Here is a 20,852-nt window from a genome sequence, read left to right as displayed (position 1 = left end):
AAAGTGACCAGTAAAAAATTGTATATGCACAGTATTTCAGATTATAGTGTTTAAAGCGGCTCCTGAGAACTGTCAAAATGATTAAAAATAATATAGTTTCACAACTATAAAAACGCCAACGTCGCATTTTCTCTCAAAATTAGCTGTTATAAATTATTCATGCACTTTAAAAAAATAACAGGTAATGTAATTTATACTTTCAATGAGAGATCTAATTATTAATAACTATTTTACAATTTTATCAATCTTATTTAAAAAAATAATTCGGTAAAATGCAAAGTTGGCGTTTTCATACAGGATGTCCCAACGATTCATAATTAGATAGAATATAGTCAAGAATAAGCCACGGACAAATGTTAAAAAAAAATTGTCGAGTTCATTTCTTTTACTATGGGTCTTTGAATGTCTCACTTTTAGAAGTAAAAATCATCAAACATAATTACATTTCATTGTGAAATCTATGTTAAGCATTCAGTAGTTTACTTTTTGTTCACAAAGATAAGAATTTGCGTTGAGTAATAGAGAAACTGTCTCTATTGGAAATTTTGAAAATTATCTTTGAAAACTTGACGGCAACATTGCAGTGTTACAATACATCCTTTTTGTAACTTTGTAACATCTATTTACAAAACAGTATTCAAAACTTCTATATTTTATTCGTTTTGCTCTAGGACTTTTAGTTTTTGAGTTATGAATTTTTTTGTTAAATAAAATTTAAGTTAAAAATTTTAATTTTTCCGGATACAGAGGCGTTTAAAGTTTTGTGTAGAATCTAATTTTTCAAAAATATATAGTGTCCTATATTTATATTCTTCTGTGTCACCCTCATATGTGCTCATATGCTTTACCAATAAAAAGATTTGTAAAAAGAAAATCAATCATTCCAAAATCTGAAAAGTATTGCATTTATTTATATATACTTTAACTTAGAAATTACAATGACAAACATAACACAGATTTAGGCTTATGAAAATTAAAACAAGTAGGTTACAATTTATTTAAACACATAAAGCTTGACAAAGTACCGACAACATGGCGAAATATTTAACACATAAAGCCACCAGAAAAAATAAATTATAAATAGATACAATTTAAAGATATAACAATAAATAACAAGAGAATCAAATATTACTGGTAACCAAACATCACAGCAAATATACTCAATTTTAATCAAATTTCTCTCTACTTGGATTATGCACTTGTACCATATCCATGTCATCTTGTTTCATATCTTTATCACCCCATCCCCAGATGCTGTCATCATGATGGTGGTGATGTTTATCTTCATTTTCTAGCAATTCCTCGTCAACCAATCCAGTACCATCTCCAGTTCTCTTTCTTCTCTTATTGATCATATCAACTGACACGGTTTTCAAATCATAAGCCTGTCCAATTTTTGACATCAAATCCAGAAAAGCCGTAGTAAAATTCATCCTGTAGTTTCCTAATTCTGCGGCTTTGTAATCCCAAGGGAAGACATGATGATAGTTGTGCCATCCTTCACCGAAAGCGAGAATTGAAACGCTTTTGTTTTCTGTGGCATTTATGTTTCTAGAAATTGTATTAAAGCCTCACCGTTTCCAGAAATATCATTATTACAAGCCTTACTTGTCATAGGGTCTATAGCCCCAAATATGAGCTGCACTATTTACCAGCCAAGTCCCATGAAGTGTGAGAATATATCTAAAGATGGCGACACTATAGAAGCAAACAGTGGGAGTTTCGTTCCAGAAGTACCAAGGAACGATAGCAGGAAAAACAAATGTTAAAATTGGAGTTAGAATTATGTAGTATCTAAAAAAAAATATTTTTTTAGAAATCTGTAATTTTTTTTACTAAACTTTTACTTATAATTGAAATTTTTTTAAAAGCTTTTATTTAACTTGTTTTGTTGTCTGTCTGTGTGTTTCATATGTTTGGAGCCAAATTTGAAAGAGTTCCCGTTGTCCCAATGATTTGAAATTTTGCCTACTTACTTAATCTGCATGACAATGCAATCCTATGTGGTTAACTAGTTAACTACCCCCTAAAGAGGTTATTATTAAGTTATATTAAGTTTTAGGTTATGTTTACAAATGGGTTTTCGATGTGTACATACTGTTAACACATCAATATTAACGGTATGTTGGTCATTTGGAAATATATTAATACCTAATCATTTTCATTACGTTTCGTTACAAATATATGCCGCAATTTTTTTTATTTATTTATCTTGGGCCATAGAGTATAGACACAGAACAGAGGTTTTCTATCACATACCACTAAGCAAGTTTGCACAAATCAGCAAAATAATGGCGTTACGTAAAATAATACTGTGAAACTAAATCATAGAGAAAAAGACGCTTAGAATTAGTAAAGACTAAAAAGCAATAAATAAAAAAATTAAAAAAATCTCTTTAATTTAAAAGATGCAGTATAATGTAAAAAACTACGTTTTTCTATCGGAGGAGAATATTTTTGCTTCTGAGAGAAAAAAAAACATTTTTTTAAATTTTTTATATTTATTACTAACGATAAACATAAATAACTTCCATATTTTTTCAAAATCATGTTTAGGATTGAATTAGAAAGCATGATTAGCTTTCCCATGTTTCTACAAATATGTGTGCATTATATTTAGAAAGTGAAATAAAACTAATTAATAAGTTTGATTTGATTTAAAATCAAACTTTGATTTAAAACTTATTAATTAGTTCACTTACACCTATGTTAATTGCATAATTAATAAAAACATTTACTTTTTATTTTTAATGGGAACTATGTCAGCTATACGTTGGTTCTTAATTAATTGAAAGTAAAATTGATGATAAAACCCTGTTTAAGTTAAAGTTATGGTCGCAGTGACAGCAAAATTTAAAACAAATACAAGGTGTTAGGGAATGGGTTAGCAATATTTTGTATGTGAATTTGCAATGATAAAATGAGTTCAAAACACTTATATTCAAATGACCTGCGGTCTATAAATTTTTTGCTATTGAAAATATTGCCATGCCGTTTTCATTAAACGATAGATCGACGTAAAGTACGCAAACTAAACATATTTTTATGATACACAGGGTGTTGTATTCAGCCTGGTGAACCAAAGTTATATTTTTTTTTTAGTGAAACAACCTATATATTTTTGCAAAATTAAATTAAAATTTTTATATGTGTACCTCTTTTCATTTCGGAATTATTCAACTTTACGTTATAAAAAGACCAATTTTTGAAAACTCACTACGAAATTGCCAATAAATATTTTCCAACAAATTTGCCACAGAAAAACTCAGAATACCTTGCAGGTTTAGCAAATAGTCAATTTTTACTTGGAACACGCAGATTATGTACAGGGTGTGACATATGTAAAATATTGAATAACTCATTTTTTTCAAATGGAATACCATGTACTTTTTTACCCATATCGATAGCGTTTTGCATAAGTTTTCTAATGGTACAATAATTTTTGGAAATAATAATTTATTTTATTGTAAGAAAATTTTTAATTGCCGATTACGGCGAAACTATTAGAGTTACCTAGAAACGAAAAAATTGAGAAAACCGGAATAAAAAACTACAAAATGGTACGGGTTCCAGAGCGTTTTAAGGTTACGGCCAAACTAAAAGAGTTAGGGTTTTGTTTGATTTTGAGACACTTTTAAATTGGCAATTTTCTAAGAGAGGAGTGCTAACAAATTTTTATTTTTTTTTATTTTCGGCAAAACTTTCGAAAAACTGAAACTATTTTAATGCTTACCTAAGCAATATATTCGGGGAATCGACTGGCACCAAGAAAATCGCCAAATTCTCAATAGTTTTTTAGTTATGAATGTTTGTTTATACGACCGAATTTTGCTTTTGTTTGCAATTTTCTCGAAAACTATAAGTCTGCGAACAATAGTCCTTTTTGCAAATAATAGATAATTAAAAGAGCTTTCCAACTTTATTAGGTTATCGCTAATAGTTCCGTAGTTATTGACTAAAATAGCGACAAAAATTTGTTATACTAGAATCTGATAAGTGAAATGGTTATTTATTTTTGATATGTACGAATGTGACTAATTACATTAGTAATTTAATTATTACATGATACAAAAATTAATTTTACTCATCAAGAATTAATAATAAAATAAATAAAAAAAGAAAAAGAAATTGGTACACTTGGAAATTTTTCTAATTTGGTATACAAACCGCATATCGTTAAAAAGTTTATAAAAAATTGCTATCGATACATGTAGAAATAATACATGGTGTTTCATTAAAAAAAATAGTTATTCAACTTTTGCGTTTTGGCACATCTTGTACATTACCCATGTGTTTCAAGTAAAAGTCGACTATTGCTAAAATTACAGAATATTCTAAGTTTTTTGTTGCAAATTTATTGGAAAATATTCAAAGGCGACATTGCAGTGATTTTTCAAAATTTGACCTTGGTTTATAATAAAAAGTTGAATAATTCTGAATCTAAGGAAGCAAAAATATATAGGGTGATTCATTAAAAAAAATATAACACCCTGTGTATAATAAAAAAAATTAATTTGTGGACTCTAAGTGGATCTACTGGGTAATGAAAACGGCATGACAATATTTCAAGTAACAAAAAAGGTATAAATCGATTAAGTACCTCTGGGTCACCCGGTATCATTTTTATTAACTCACTTGTTGAGAGCCACTGTGTAGTTTAGGGTAGTTTATTTAAACAAAATAGACAGTAGCACATGGACGTTTTGAGAATTTTTCTAAATAGTGGCTAGCATATTCATTTGTGTGGGAGGTTCAAACCTCAGTTGTGGCATATGTTTTTTTTTGTTTTTTTTTTGAAAAATCTAATAATAAAACACAAATTGAAATAAAAAAAATACATAGTGGACCAAGAAGTTAATTTACCTCTGCCGTTTTGTCCATAATTTTATCATATAAGCTATTATTTATCATTCTAGTTCAATTTGGGATTTTAAGTTTATAACGATTTTTTGGGAAAACTATGCATAATAAGATGTTTGATGTCAAGATAAAAGTGAATTTACTTACTTTCTTTGAAACCGTACCACCGGATCGGCTTCCACATCACTCATATCCACAGTTTTGCCCTTGACGAAAACATCCTTGTGTTTTTTAACCAATAACCATCCCATGTGTGAGAAAAAGAATCCTCGATTAGAGTTGTGAGGATCAGCGTCTGTATCTGTGAATTTGTGATGAACTCGATGGTCTCGCACCCATTCGTAGATGTCATTTTGTAAAGCAACAGTTTGACAAAAAGCTAAGTAAATTCGTAATGGAAGTTTAGCTTTGTATGTGCGATGGGCCCACAGTCTGTGCGCTCCTGCTGTTACGCCAATTCCTGATGCTAGAATAACTAAATATCCTGAAATAAAATTTTTATATAATTGTCAGAAAAAAAATTCTATTAATTTATGCAGGCATTTCCATGATCGATAAAAAGTGAGAATAAAAGCAAAAATAAGTATAATTTTAAAAAAATCAAAACGGAAAACTATTGGGAATTTGGCGATTTTATGGAGAAAATAAAAAAAATAAAAAAGTTAACACCCCCCCCCCCCCTTAAAATCGGCCAATTTTAAATGTGTCTCAAAATCAAATAAAACCAATCCTGAGTTTTAGATTTCAATATGCTTTTTACGATGGAAAAAACCGTTTTCTTTTAGCTTTCAGTTTAGCCGTATTCGGCGATTAAAAATTGAAAAAAGTGAAAATAGAAATAGTTTTTTGTGTTTTTCTCGAAAACTATGCGGCTTAGAGCAACAAACAAAAAACTGTCTGATAGTGCTTGAAATTATATATTGTTTGGACTAAACCCGAAGCCGCTCTGGGCAACGTTTCCGGCTACAAATTGCGATTAAAGTTTTTCACTAAAAAAATTCATAACTCAAAAACTAACTGTCGTAGAGCAACGCGGTTTGTTTCATTAAATTCTACGGCTCATTTTGCATAGTATATTAATTTTTCATGAGAAAGCGCAATAAGCAGAAAAGCAATTTTGTCTTAGGAAAAATATTATTTTAGTCGTTTGCTTCGGTCGCACTAGAATTTGATTGGTGGTTGCCTATAGCAAAGCAGATTTTGCTATTATACAGACTGATCCAGAAGAACTGAGTCTGTTGGCAACACATTTGCAAGTATTTTTGCTCGTAATTAGCACCACTGCAACCAAATTAGATTTTTCTTGACAATTATTTGACGTACAACCCCAAAAGATTGTTAAATTGTTGTTAACTGGAAGAGTACTCCATTGGTACTCTTTAAAATTCACATCCAGTGTTGCAATATACTCAGTATTTCTGGATCAGTCTGTATTTTATTGTACTAGTTAGAATAAGGCTCACAATGTTTACAATGAAGAAAAGATTTTCAAAATATTTGATATTTTGCTCTTTTACTTTTTGTTGGAGTTTCTTGGCGTGGAAAATAAATAAAACAAAACTTAAAAGCCCGACACACCAAACCTTTACCAATAAAGGTTATTGATAAAGGTTTGGTGTGTTGGGTTTTTAAACTTTAATTTATTTTGCTCTTGATAGTTCAGTTGAATTGCAAAAATATATTATAATTGGAATAAATAAATAAATAAATAATGAAACTAAAAAAATACAAGGTGAATCTGATAGTTTTGCATATATCGTGCGATTAACCCTATTACGGAAATAAAATTCCAACATATTTTCTTTATGTTTTTCGTTGAACAATTGACAGATAAAGCGATGCTGAAGTTATTTACGCAATACGTTTCACTGCTGACGTAACTGTCATGGATAACTAGATCGAAATTTTAAAAAATCATTTGGAGAGCTTAGAAAAGTCAAAATAGTTCAAGTTGCTTTATCCGGATGTTTATAGTTTCTGAGATATAGAGAGGTTTGTTAATCAGCGAGTAAATTTCAGGGCAGGCAACTTTATCTACGAAAATTGTAAAAAAATATGATCTTTAAGGTTAATTTTTCAAAACCTATTACATTAAAAAAATATATATAATTTGCAAAAACAGCCACTAAAAAAGTGTGTTCACATTAAAAAAATATATAAAAAGGCTAGAAATTTCGCATCATTTTTTTTGTAAATATTGATACCAACGAATTTCATTCTCTCAAATGTCACCGATTAGTAGCTATGTAAGTTTGAGATCTTGATAACAAATGTCACAAAATACGTAAAATTCGTTTACAATGCATTTTTTTGACGAATATTCCGACCTTTAAGTGGAGGTTTCACCCTCTATATCTCAGAAACAATAAACATTCGGATAAGGCAAGTTGAATTATTTTGACTTCTTTTGAGCTCTATTATCACCCCTTAAAATACAGAGTGATCCACAACTCGCTCTCCACCAGAAAGGTGCATACAGGGTGAGTCATTGATATGGGCATGCTCGATTACTTTTACTCTGTCAAAGATATCGAAATGAGTTAAATGGCACAGCAAATGGGAAGTCAAAGTGCACGTTCTAAAATTATTTTGCCCTATATAAGGTCTTTAACATATTTTTTAAATGGCACGTCTTAAATATTTGTACATATTTTATTTTGTACTTTTTAGGCTTTATAAATCAGTTTAGTTTTTGCAATTTACTTTAATAACCATTCAGGAGTTATTAAATTTTTTCTATAATTTAGTGCTTTTGTAGGCACATTATAAAAAATTGCAGTGCGCTTGGTTTTCGAGATATCAAGTTCGGACTTTGTCCGTGGGTAAACAAATGTCTAACGTATGTTTCGGTGACAAGACCATACATTTGCATTGTAGCATCACCTTGCTGTGACACATTTATTTTGTTAAACTTTGAAGAACCATAACTTAAAATAATAAAATACTTATTTGTTGCATTTTTGCTATTACCACTAGCACATTTCCGCTGAGGAATGAGTTGTGGGCCACGCTGTATACGCAAAACGATCAAATTTGTTCCGTATAGACAAAAGCTATAACATAAAATGTTGTATATGGCACGGGGATATTTTTAAAGATGATAGTTCTCAAAGGCCTTGTTTGTACTTTAAACATATCCTTTAGCCATTGTTCTTTGACTTTTTGCCCTTGGTTCGTATATAACGATTTCCTAATCTATAACACATGGGTATTATACCTACGTAGTATAAAATAACAATTTTGTTTTTGTTTCAAGGAGACGTTCAACGATAAGTGTAAATTCTCGTAGTGAGTAATTTTCAGTTTTCTTATCATTCAAATAAATGAAAACTGGTAATTATAGGGAAGACTCAGTTTTATTACGCAATAGCCAAAACACTTATGCGCTACTATCTCTATTTGTAAAAGGTTACCATTACCTGATAGTAAAATGCCATGTGATCATTTTAATTTATAATTAGAGTAGGCTTTATTAATTTTTTAATTTATATGAAAACGCTGAAAATCATAATTCATCAATCTGAAGAAAGTTTTGAATGGTATTAGTCATTCTTTTCCTTACTTTGTACTAGTTTATCAATCACAAAGATAAAAAGGCGCCTACTCTAATCATAAATTTAAATGTTCGTCACTGCTATATTTGAAACTCTAAAAAAAATTACTCCACAAAATCTTTTTTTTCTCGAATAGATAAAGCTTTTCTTCACATTAACAATAATGGTTTAAAAAATAAATATTGCGTGCTGTTTAAAATTCTAAACTAATGATAGCCAATAACACGAGAATGAAGTAATAACTTTAAAATTTTGTATACGATCCAAGTCGACCATTGTCGACTTATTGACAGCTAAAAAGATGAAGAAAACTTACCCCAGAGAAGAGTTTTCCATTGCGCTTGAGCAATAGCATAATATAATCCATAAATACCAGCAATGTGCAAGTATATAAATATCAAAACGTTTCTCCATACAATCTGCCATCTATATTGGGACACAGAAGATCTGCTGGAAATTTGTGGCTTTACTTGCGGTAGTACATCTTGCAGTCCTGGTTTACTAATAATCTGTATTGGTTCGGCTGAATTTGTTTCAGCGAGAAATAACGTTGAATTTCCTAGCAAATTAGGAGCCATCGTTCTAAAAAAATTAAATAAAAATTATATTTGTTAACAAAACTATTTATTTACTTGTTTATTTAACCTATAGCAATAATAAGTGTCAAGTGACTGTTAAACTAAAAAATCATTTGAAAAGTATTCAGTGACACAGATTTGTAGTAAATGTAAATGCAAAAATGTAAGCCAATCTTACTTCCTTTATAAGAATGGTACGCGTTACACATTATTTTTGATACACGGTAAAGAAGGTCACCAGATGAAAGTTGCGCACCCAGATTTTTTGATTAGCTTGAAACAGTGTACTTAAATTTGCCATTGTATACTTTCCAAATTAAATCAACCTCATTTATGTGTTTATACATTTAGCATCTATCTATTTATGACATTTTTACTACTTCAAAAGCTTGAAGAAGCATGAGTCAATTAATTATTTTATTTTGTTTATTTTATTTTTTCACTTATACAGCCTGTTCCGCCTAAACCTCACATTAGAAATATTGAAAGTTCTAATAACGATATTTATTTGAAAGTTGACACTCAGGCATAATCTGTTAAGTTCTGCTCAACGAAAATATTTTCAAGATGGCAACACTTCCGGTTATACAGGAAATCGCTATTAACTTTCTTATTTTAAATGGAAAGCCATGTTTTTCACTGTGTTTTTGGATTAGTTGAGTTATTTTAAGGCCGCTTTTATCAGCTTCTCCTATACCTAAGTTTAACCGTTTTCGAGATATTTAGGATTTCTTGAAAATTTTTGGATTTGAACCTATCACTTAAAAAATCGATAACTCGCTTAGTTTTAGAGATTTCGAAATCATATTTGGAGAATTAAAAAGGAATACCTGTTCTCCAGTGTCTTCAAAATTGGAAAAGAAGTTAATAAACCTAAAAATTTCAAGGTTAAGTTTGGACAACTTCAGGTACCTATAACTTAATTTTTTCAAATGGAATGTCCCTATTTTTATTTTACTAGATGGAGGAGACTTTTTTATGCAACGATCTGTATTAGCATTCCTTATACCTATATGTGATAATGTTCAAGTTATTTTGGTTTTTTTAAGATTGTAGAAAATTTCTTACTAACCACAGCTATTTTTTCAAAGTTTGCAATAAAAACATTTCTGATTAAACAAACGAAAAACTCTGTTCAAAATTGTATTTTCCGTCCTGTGAAAACAAAATAAACTTATTGACTGTTGGTTTAAAAAACTTTACTTTCCTACATTTTGCCTCTCGCTTCCATGGCAACCTATGAGAAAAGGCCTATGACTAATTTCTCAATCCCAACAAAAAGTTATTCTAACTTGAAAACCATTAAACCAAGTATAGGAAATGCTAATACAGATCGATGCAGAATTAAATTCTCTACCATTTAATGAAATCAATCTGGTGGCATTTAATTTGAAAAAAATGAGTTATGGGTAAAATTCTGAGAACTTAACTTTAAACATTTGGGGTTTGCTATTCAATTTTAGAATTTTTGAAAATACCAAAGAAAAGATCTAGGCTTCTTCTTTCAAATAAGCTGAAAACTATTTTCAAATTTTTGGAAATGGCAGAGTTATCGATTTTCAGTCTAGAACGTGCAATCCAAAAAAAAGTTTAAAAATCCTAAATATTTCGTAAACGCCTAAATTTAGGTATAGAGAGAGCTTATGAAAACTACTTTAAAATAACTCCAGTAATCTAAAAACGCATTAAAAAATCTAGCTTTCCATTTAAAATAAGTTGATAGTGACTTCTGGTGTAACCGAAAGTGTCACCATTGTGAAAATATTTTCATTGAGCAGGACCTAAAAGATTATGGTTGTACACAAATTTTTAGGTGACTATTATTATTAGAACTCTCAATACTTCTAATGTGGGGTTTAGATGGAAAAAAACCATATATATTTATTGTTTTCCAGTTTAGATTTGTTGTTTCTTTGCAGGTATTTATTGTAAGTAATTATAAAATAAATCAATATTTTATTTTTAACATCTTCAATGCTTTATTACAGGCATTTGTAAAAATTGCATATATAATTAATTAAATAATTCGAAGATCGTCAGTGCAAAGTAAAGATCATACAACTTACTTTAATTCAAAATTATTAGTTAAATTTTAATTCGCATTCTGGTCTTTTAGTATAATTTATAACATTAAAAATTTACTGCAGTTTCACTAAGAATTTTCTCTTGTTAAACACTTTCTTTTGAACAGAATCAATACTGCATTTTGATAAAACTTTTATGTTTATTTCACAATTACAAATATCAAACAACTTTCAGCTTTAAATATAACAACGTTAGTGTTTTATGTCTAGTTTCATAAAAAATCAAGTGATCCATTGTTTAACTTGGTTGTTTCAAAAGTGGGTTGAAAATAAAAAAATCACTGTATGCTCATAACCCATAAGATCCAGAAACTCTATAAACAGTCAGGAAAAGTTAGAGAAACTTCTAGTAATCAGCAATTTATTAGTTATTATTTAGAGTGTAAATTTATAGTTTCCTGTTATATTTTGTACACTGTAGTATTTAAAATTTTACCGGTGTTTTTATTTAAGTTTTTTGTTTAATAATAGAACAAAAAACTATTAAGTAATAACTAAAAATATGTGTGAATTTAAATCAATAAATAATAGAAAACAATAATCACAATTGACAAGACTTCTAAAGATTGCAGATTATTTAACTGACAACCATATTATAAGTTAAAAATAAAATTTTGAACATAATTTTTCATACGTTGCAAAACAATACAAAAAACATAATTCTTAATTTATAGTATAAAAATACTTACTTTTTCAATGTATTTTCTCACTTTCACGTCGAATGAAAATGTTACTAAAACTTTTTAAAGAAGTTTATTTTTACTAAATTTACTTTTGAGAAAAATGCAGATGAGTGATTTAGTGACAATTTGAACAAATGACTCGTGAAAGCACATTAATATAGACAGCAAGATGTGATAGAAGAACAATGGGTAATATTCATAAATCGTAAGTAGGTAACTGCTTCAGTATAGGTATAAAAATCTTAAGAGGCTAATAATTTTGCAAGAAGATTTAATTATTTTTGAAGGTTTTCAATTAGCAATTTTGATAACCAGAGTTTATAAACAGCGTTATCAGTGTACCACCTACTTGTCCATAATTATTCTGTGTCATTTAATTTTCAGTATTTTTTTGTAGGGACCGTTTAAAAAGAAAAAACTTTAATTATTGTTTAATTTATTGGTTTTTGAGTAATGACGTCATTTTTAATTTAATTTACAGACAATTACTGTAATGCTGTTTACGTTTAATCTTCTTCTTACCTACCTTTACTCTTCTTACCTAGTCTTAATATAACTTTTTTAAAAGAATGAGTGTCTCAAAGTCTTATGACACGAGTTTTTAATACTATTTTTTATAATTTGTTTTCTTTTTGTGGTTTATAAACAAACAAAATTATTGTAATTGATTTGGGGATTTTGTTGGCGATTGGTAATGTCTTAATTTTGAAACTAAAAAATTGATTTAAAATTTTTGTTTTACGCAAATTTTGACAAGATCATGAGTATGGATGATAATAAAGATAATAACGGTGTAAAACCGATATGTTTTTCGTTTTCCTTTTTTTTAACTGTAATCCCTCAACTGACTTAAAAAAAAAGACATATAAGAGTCTAGAAAGGCATCCTAATGTAATGGGTACTAAAAAATAATAGCATACCATTGAAAAATATTAATGACATATTAATATGAATACTAATAACAGAGCTACAGAAGACGAGATCTAAGCTTGGCCATTCTGTATGAATTTTTTTTACATTTTTCCCAGCATTCATTAGCTACTACCATGGGTAAAACTTGGTTTTGTTTAAGTATGTAACATAAGTAACTTGGACCAGTAACTTGGTCTGTTTAAGTATGATACCAACTAAACTATTTAATTTACAAAAAAAATCATTAATTAATTTTTGAGTTATTCAAAAAATTATTTCTAATTGGCAACCTACTACGTATCAATTATTGAATTTGAATTTTGTGGTCATTTCATTAGTCATTACAAAGATTCTTTAAACATATAGGGTGACCCATGGGTACGTAATCGGTCTATAACTTTTTTGATAATTGAAATATTGCTATGCTGTTTTCATTATCCGATAGATCTAATTAAAGTCCACAAATTAAAAATATGTGTATGATACACAAGGTGTTGTATAACAGGGTGGTGAACCAAAATTATTTTTTTAAATGGAACACCTTATATATTTTTGCATAATTGAATTTTACGCAAAAAATAATGTAACTTTATATTAACTATTGTGTCTATTTTTTTTTCGTTTTGGAATTATTCAACTTTTCGTTATAAAAAAGACCAATTTTTAAAAAATCACTGCAAAGTTGCCTATGAATATGTTTCGGCAAATTTGCAAGAGCAAAATTCAGAATACTTTTTAGTTTTAGCAAATAGACGACTTTTAGTAAAAGCATGCAGATAATATGCAGTGTGCCAAAACGCAAAAAGTTGAATGACGCATACCGTTCGAAAGTTTATCAAAAATGCTATCAATGCAATCAATGCAAGACAAAAATACAGTATTTTATTTACAAATACTGTATTTTTGTCTTGCATTGATTGCATTGATAGCATTTTTGATAAACTTTCGAACGGTATGAGCTTTGCATCGCAAATTTATAAAATATTTTTCCAGATTTTTCGAAAAAATGATTTTATTACCAGAAAATTTATTATCCTAGAATCAGATAAGTCAAATGGTAATTTATTTTTTGATATATACTAATGTGACTAATTACATTAGCAATCTAATTTTTACTTGATATATAATTGAATTTTGCTCATCAAGAATTATTAATAAAATAACGAAAACAGAAAAAACATATTTTGAACACTTTTGAAAATTTTAAATTGTAACCATCTATTTTTATTCCATTTTTGAATTTACTTTTTAAAACTGACTGAAATGTACTGTGGTTGTTAGTATTTATCTGTCATAGTTTTCGACGTATGTCAATTTTTTTATACAAATTTTTATTTGCAAAGATTTAATTAAAATATCACAGCTTGAGAATGCTTTACATTACAGTGACTAATTGTTTTTGTATTTGATAGTCAAAGATTCAAAGGATTTTCTCAAGCCTTCAGGATTGGTGGTCAACTGTCAAATTCAAGGCTACTTTGAGTTTTTGAAAATGATGATTAAAAAATGATTATAACACACTTTTTTCAAATAGAATGATCTTATTTTTTCAATGGCAATCAAAAGAACATCAATTTTTATGCAGACTTTTATTAACATATTTTATATCTATTTCTTTTTTTTAAATAATGGCAAATAATAGAATTTCAGCTCATTATTTTCATTTTTAATCAAGTAAACTTTCGAAAAATACGATAAAATTGTGCTATTAATTAAAAGAAATGTTCGATTTGTTCACTATTTTTATTCAAAAAGTTCAAAATTCGATGGCAGACTGACTGAGTTACTTTACATAATTCAGTAAGTTATAATAAACCATTTTTAAATATTATTGTTTTACTGCTTATTTCATAATGAACCAGTTAAAAACGCAATAAAATATTGAAGTTTGACAATTGTTGACCATTTTGCAAGGTCTACTTGATTATCTATGAAAATTACGAAGTGAAAATCCATCTTTGTGATTTTTTTCCAAAACTGAAAGAGATAGGTATAGGACGTATTGATAAATGTCACCGTAAACATCAATGTTCTTTCGATTGCTGTTAAGACAATAAAGTCGTTCCATTTGAAAAAACTGAATTATAGCAGTTTTTTGAAAACCATTTTGAAAAAATCATACTAGCCATGAATTTTGACAGTTGACAATTTTGAAAATTTTACGACTTTTTAACTTTCGGTTATCGAAGGTAAAAAAAATATTCATTTATCGCAAAGAGTTCAAGGGCTGTGATATTTTAGATAAACCCTTACAAATAGAAATTTTAACAAAAAAATTGACACATGTCAAAAGCTATGACAAATAAGTACCAACAATTTGTGTAAATTCTACTCAGCGTGAAAAGATAAATTCAAATGTGCAATAAAAATGTGTGGTTACTATTTAAAATTTCAAACTTGGTGCCAATTTTTTGTTGTTTCGGAAGTTCAGCTATTTTGGAAATAATTTAGATGAACCCAGGATGGTCGATTTGGAGCGTGTACATAATTTTAAAGCTCTTGCTATAATAAAAATTAAAAAGTTTCTAAAATAGGCCTCAAAAGAATCACCCTGTATAAATTAATTAATAATAAAATTATAAATAAAAATAAATTTCAAAATAATTTCTTTATGATTTAATGAATTTTTTCTTTCCATTATTTTAAGACTACACTAGTTAAAAAACTTAATTGTATATTAATACTTACTATTTGTGTAAGTACACTTGTAAAAAAAGTACACCTTAGCAAGACTAGTAATTCGCAACGAACGGCACAACATACACCATCGAAATGCAAGTGTAACTTTCTTCCGAGCGCTATATAACATTGAACTTGAAGTCGCCAAAGGTACTTGCTATTCGTAGTTTCTTTTATCCTTCTTCAAAAGAATGCTTTTCTTATATACGACGTCACTCTAGTGAATGTGTGCTTTTTGTTGCTTTCCTTGTTTATTGTTAAGGCTGGAAACTAGGTATTCTTCGTCATTTGGTGAAGACGAGGCGGTACTTGATTTCCGATCATGAAATTTCTCCCGTAATTGAACTCTCAATTTGTGTCAAGAACATCTTACCACTTTCGCGAGGTTCATATAACTTTAATGAACGTTGATAATATTTACACGATCGTTCTATCCTTTGTTTACATATAAAATGTTTCTCTAGCAGTTATGGTTGATAAAAAAAATAAAACTCTTGAAAGTACTATTTCTAATTACATAGTAATACAGAGTGACAATTAACGAAATCTAAAAAATTTATATCTTGCTTATTATAAAAGATATACATTTGAAACATAAACATTTTTACAGAGAATTTAATAATGTTATCAGCGATTTTTTAATTATTCGTTTAGCTGTAATAACCTAAAGTTGAATTTGTTTAAATAGGAATCATAGTTAGATATAACATTTTCGAAATGCGTATTTTTATAACAATATAAATACAGTTTGATATGTTTATATACTTTTGGTAAAAAATATATAAAGTAGTTGACCGTGGAAAAATTATTTTACATGAATGGTGTGAATAATCTAGAAAAATTGTAAACGTTTATTAAAGTAAAAATGTGAAATTATAAAAATAAGCTATGTTAAAGTTATTTTCAATTGAACAAATATACAATTGTCGCAGATTTTAATTACATAAACAATGTGCAGAAATTGAAAACGATGTGTCACTACCATTTGATGACACATTTTTATGATTTAGTGAAGTGCAATATGCAGGTGACGTTGAGAATGTTACGTACTTTTTTAAACCAGACTGGATTTGATTTTGGCGTTTGGATTGACATTTTTGTAAAATAACATTTTATTGACATGCAATCACACAATTAATAAGATTTTTCTTTTTTTGACATTTTATGTTTAATTAGAAAAAAGTTTGTCATTTTAAAACTAAAAAGAAATAATTTTATGCTTTTTTGAATTAATTAGTTTTAATTTAATTCATAGTTTTAATTGAAAATCTAATTTTTTATGGCCTACTAAAAAAAAGCGAAACGTTATGTTTTTCTCAAATATTTAAAAATAATGTATAACACAAATAGACACCAAATAAAAAATAAGCTTTTCAAAAATATCACAGCCGTCTATGATTCCTATTTAAAAAAATAAAACTTAATGTTATTACAGCTAAACAAAAGGTTAAAAAAATCACTGATAACATTATTAAATTCTTTGTAAAAAATTGCCTCTAATGTCTGTGTTTAAAATGTGTATCTTTTATAATAAGGAAGATATGATATTCTTAAGATTTCGCTAAAATGTCAACTTTTGTTTATAAGTCGAAACAAAAGACGTTATCAGGATGCGGTTTTGACCAAAATAATTTATTTACAAAACGGACCCGAAAATGTGTTTTAGTTTCCACCCTGTATACAATGTTACATAATTTACTTTTTCCAATAAAAACCCCTTGTATTTGTTTTGACGTGTCGATAGAATTTTTGATAAGTTTTTTAAATGATATGCGATTTTTGATTTTTTGATAAGTTTAATTTTTTTTTAATTCAAAAAAGAATTGTTCGTACCTATGTAATAGAACTATCATTTAGTGTAGAATATGAAAACATTAAAAACTGATGTGAATTGATGAAGTTAACAAAATAAATTTGTAAGTTACTTAAAATATAATTTTAAGAATTTTTTAAAGATTTTCTCAATAACTGAAACTAATTTAAAAGTTAGACCAAACTTTTTTGGACGCTCCGTATAACAGGAGCAACCAACGTGGTGGAAGGTCGAAGGGGTGTTGTGCCCATAAAAAAAAAATTAGATTCTTTTTAAAATTTAAAATTTGTTTTTACCTGCTTATCTTTATTATTTTTGAATACATTTATTTTGTATGCGTTTGAAAAAATATATACAAATAATTTATTTAAAAATATGAGTCATTTTATATTTAAGTAGTTGTTTGTATACAGAGTGTGTTAAAAGTAATACAAAGCATTCATATTTAATTTGTTTTATAGTGTGTTCAAAAATGGTTGTTCATCAAGTTGACTATGGAATTCAAATTATTTAATGTGCCGCTTCGTCCAAATGACTGATTGTAGTTTCTCTGTCAAATCTTGAAACTAGCTTTTTACTTTTGTCTTTTGTCTTGATTTGTGTTTTATATTTCCGTGGTTTTTGTTGTTATGTATTCTTTCATCTTTGGATTCGAAGCCTTTTTGTATTATTTTAACGGATCAGTGAGTCTGACGGCATTCACAATTTAAATTAAGCGACACATTACGTTCAAATTTCAGAGGTGACGTGATGGGCCATTTGCGAACGCATTGTATAAGTGGTAACAAATCTGAGATTTTTTTGTTTAGAAACCATGCAAAAAGGCAATGCCATAATAAAATTTCTTATAAAAAAAGTGCTTCAAGAATGTCGTACTTAAAAACGTCTACTTCTTTTAGTTTTCACTTAGAAAAAATTACAAGTTTACGTTTTTTTTAATAATTCAAAAACTAAAAATGCGCAAGTTTGTTTTCGTATTTCTTATAATAACCGAGATCTCGATGGTAGAGCTTGAAAAACAGACACCCTGTATTTTCTGTCAAATTTTTCGATGGTAGTTGCACTTCTTATACGTATATCTTAAAAACTATAAACAGTGGAATAAGACGAGTTAACTTATATTTTAATATCTTTACTTGTAAATATAATCTGGTGTTACATTTTTACATCAATATTAAAATTACACTGTGGTTTACGTGAGGATTCTCATTAATTTAAGGCGTTTTGTATTTTTTTTTCGTTCTGATTTTTTGTTATTCATAATAGTTAGTTGTAACCTTAAAAATAAATCTTGTTGATTAATACAACATTAACACATATAAGCAAAAAAAAATTAATAACTCGTACGCATGTTGAACAACGTACAACAATAAAAGCAAAGTAGAAAATAATTATTCTATTTGATTTATGAAAAACCACTTAGTGATTGTTGTAACTTATCGTTATCAGACAAATGGAAACAACTTATTTACTCAGAAATGTAAGATTGAAGAAATTACTGTCATTGTTATGTTTTTTGTTTTTTACATTTTGAACTACATGATCAAAGCAAGCACTATCTTGTCAAAGTTTTTTACTTTTCGTTTAACAATGTTCTGAATATCAGAGTATTTTTTAGCCTAAATTCATATAACTTTTTTATTTTAAATTTCCCTTCATAATCTGAAAGGCTTTAGGTTTTTTGTAGTGCAAATATGTGCAATTTGTTTTTTTACTAGAAATTTTAGTTAAAAAAATAAAAAGATAAAAAAATTAATAATGGTTAATTGAGTCTATAAGTACACACTTAATAATAATAATAATTTCTTTCAAATTTCTTAATTTTTCAAACAATATTTCTGTTTAATATACATGTACGTGTGAAAAAATTATTTTTTAGATTATAAAAAGAAAAATATACTTTCGAACTGTTAACCATAGCCCAAAATATACTACATTTAGAAAAACTTAAACCATCAACTTTTACCTAAAGCCATGTAATTCATTTTTTTTATTTTATGAAATCGGGCCATAAATAAAAATTATACAGCACTATACACAAAAATTATACAGCATTATACATCTGTTTTTTGAAGTCACCCTGTATGAGATGTACGGTGGTGAGTAAAAAATTTCGGGCACCCTTGACATATCGCTGACTTAAACGTGTGTAAGTTCCTGTTCTCTCTGGTCAAAAGTGCACCAAATTTGTGGCTCTTATTATTATAAAAACCAAAATTAAACACATTATACAGACTAAACCAAAAGTAACGCACAAAATTCATATTTTTTGACCACTTTTCAAACAAATTTTCAAACATGTCGGTTTTATTTTTTTACATTTTGACGTAGGTATTACTGACATTTGTAATGTCATGCGTTTTTGAGTTGTATAACGTAATTTCTTTTAGTGACAACCGACACTTTTGTTTACTGTTTTAAATACTACATACCTTTATCTTTATGATTAAAGATAATCAAAAAATAAATAAATAACCACAAAATAAAATAAAAAAAATTAAATAAAAATAATATTCACAATTAAACACGGAACGTTTATTTTTTGTTCTTGTTTTATTTCATAAAAAGCAATTGTTTTTGTTTTTTAATAATCAACACGAAATCACTTTATATGAATCCTGAATACACAAAAATAAACCAAGAACAAAAAAAAAAAGGCTCTTTGTGTAAAACTTTCAATAACTTTATAATTTATTATTTTATTTTTTTTGTATATTTTTGGAAATTTTTTTATACATACTTACCCGAAAGGTAACTATGTGTACTATGCATAATAGTAAATTGGAAATGTCGGATGACATTAAAAAATCGACCTGTTTGAGGATTTTTTTGAAAAATGATATTAAAACCTTTTTGTGTCCCATTTATCTAAATTAAACACACATTAAATTAAAACTAACTTAAAAATTAAATAAACTAAATTAAATACATTAGATTGTATCATCTTATTAATTATTATGGAGTTTTTCGACGTTAAAAGTTTAACTTCGAATTTAGCAATACAGAGAGGTGCATTTTATTTTGCCAAATGTGGGATCTCTGAAACTAAAATGTTTAAAAAAAAATAAGTCACACATTCCTAAGTTTATTTTTTGAGAAAGGTGAAAATGTTTTAGGTGTTTTACATAAAAGCTATTATTACTATTACTACTATTAAAAAGGATTAGTTACGAAAATAAGCTGAAGGTGACGTTGATATTGTTAACTTTTATGTCATAGATAATTTAGGTGTTTGGTCAAATGTTTTTTTTCTTAAATACAATTTTCTTAACGGGCAATAACAATTTTTCCAGCACTTCATGTTTACTAGAAATTTATTGCAAAAAAGTTTAACTAATATACGGGGTGACCAAGGGGTGTGTAATCGGTATATAACTTTATGGCTAATTATAATATTACTATGCCGTTTTTATTATAAGATAGATCGATTTAAGGTATACATACTAAGAAACTTTTATTTTACACAGGGTGTTGTATACAGGGTGGTGAACCAAAGTTATATTTTTGTATAAATTATTATAGGTCTATTTCTTTTCGTTTCGGAATTATTCAACTTTTCATTACAAAAAAAACTAATTTTTAAAAAATCACTACGAAATCGCCAATGAATATTTTTCCAAGAAAGTTGCCACAGAAAAACTCAGAATACCTTGCAGTTTTAGCAAATAGTCGACTTTTACTTAAAACAC

At 27.9% G+C, this 20,852-nt stretch overlaps 1 protein-coding gene across 2 annotated transcripts; it reads right to left on the bottom strand.

Annotated features, from left to right (window-relative positions):
• Positions 1–881: 881 nt before the first annotated feature.
• LOC656478 (acyl-CoA Delta(11) desaturase-like) lies at positions 882–15,520 on the bottom strand. 2 transcript variants are annotated; one of them, XM_008198963.3, is made up of 5 exons: positions 15,360–15,520; positions 8,731–8,996; positions 5,008–5,344; positions 1,609–1,794; positions 882–1,551 (listed from the first exon to the last, which is right to left on the bottom strand). In XM_008198963.3, exons 2-5 carry the CDS (start codon positions 8,990–8,992, stop codon positions 1,167–1,169), a joined length of 1,170 nt encoding a protein of 389 aa, XP_008197185.1. In that variant the 5' UTR covers positions 8,993–8,996; positions 15,360–15,520; the 3' UTR covers positions 882–1,166. The 2 variants fall into 2 exon arrangements, with proteins under 2 accessions (XP_008197185.1, NP_001306192.1); NM_001319263.1 differs by lacking the exon at positions 15,360–15,520 and having other exon boundaries at positions 1,167–1,551; positions 8,731–8,992.
• Between the last annotated feature and the right edge of the window lie 5,332 nt (positions 15,521–20,852).

Source organism: Tribolium castaneum, chromosome 7 (assembly GCF_031307605.1).
Source record: "Tribolium castaneum strain GA2 chromosome 7, icTriCast1.1, whole genome shotgun sequence".
Classification (NCBI taxonomy): Eukaryota; Metazoa; Arthropoda; class Insecta; order Coleoptera; family Tenebrionidae; genus Tribolium; species Tribolium castaneum.
Note: the sequence above shows the minus strand (reverse complement) of the source record. Positions and strands in the feature narration are given on the sequence as shown.

Excerpts from the sequence above, each read along its gene's own strand:
- LOC656478 (XM_008198963.3), bottom strand. The coding sequence starts at position 8,992 with ATGGCTCCTAATTTGCTAGGAAATTCAACGTTATTTCTCGCTGAAACA. Across the intron at positions 5,345-8,730 it reads ATGGAAAACTCTTCTCTGGG|GATATTTAGTTATTCTAGCA; the intron begins GTAAGTTTTCTT and ends ATTTTATTTCAG. Across the intron at positions 1,552-1,608 it reads GGCTATAGACCCTATGACAA|AAACATAAATGCCACAGAAA; the intron begins GTAAGGCTTGTA and ends TACAATTTCTAG.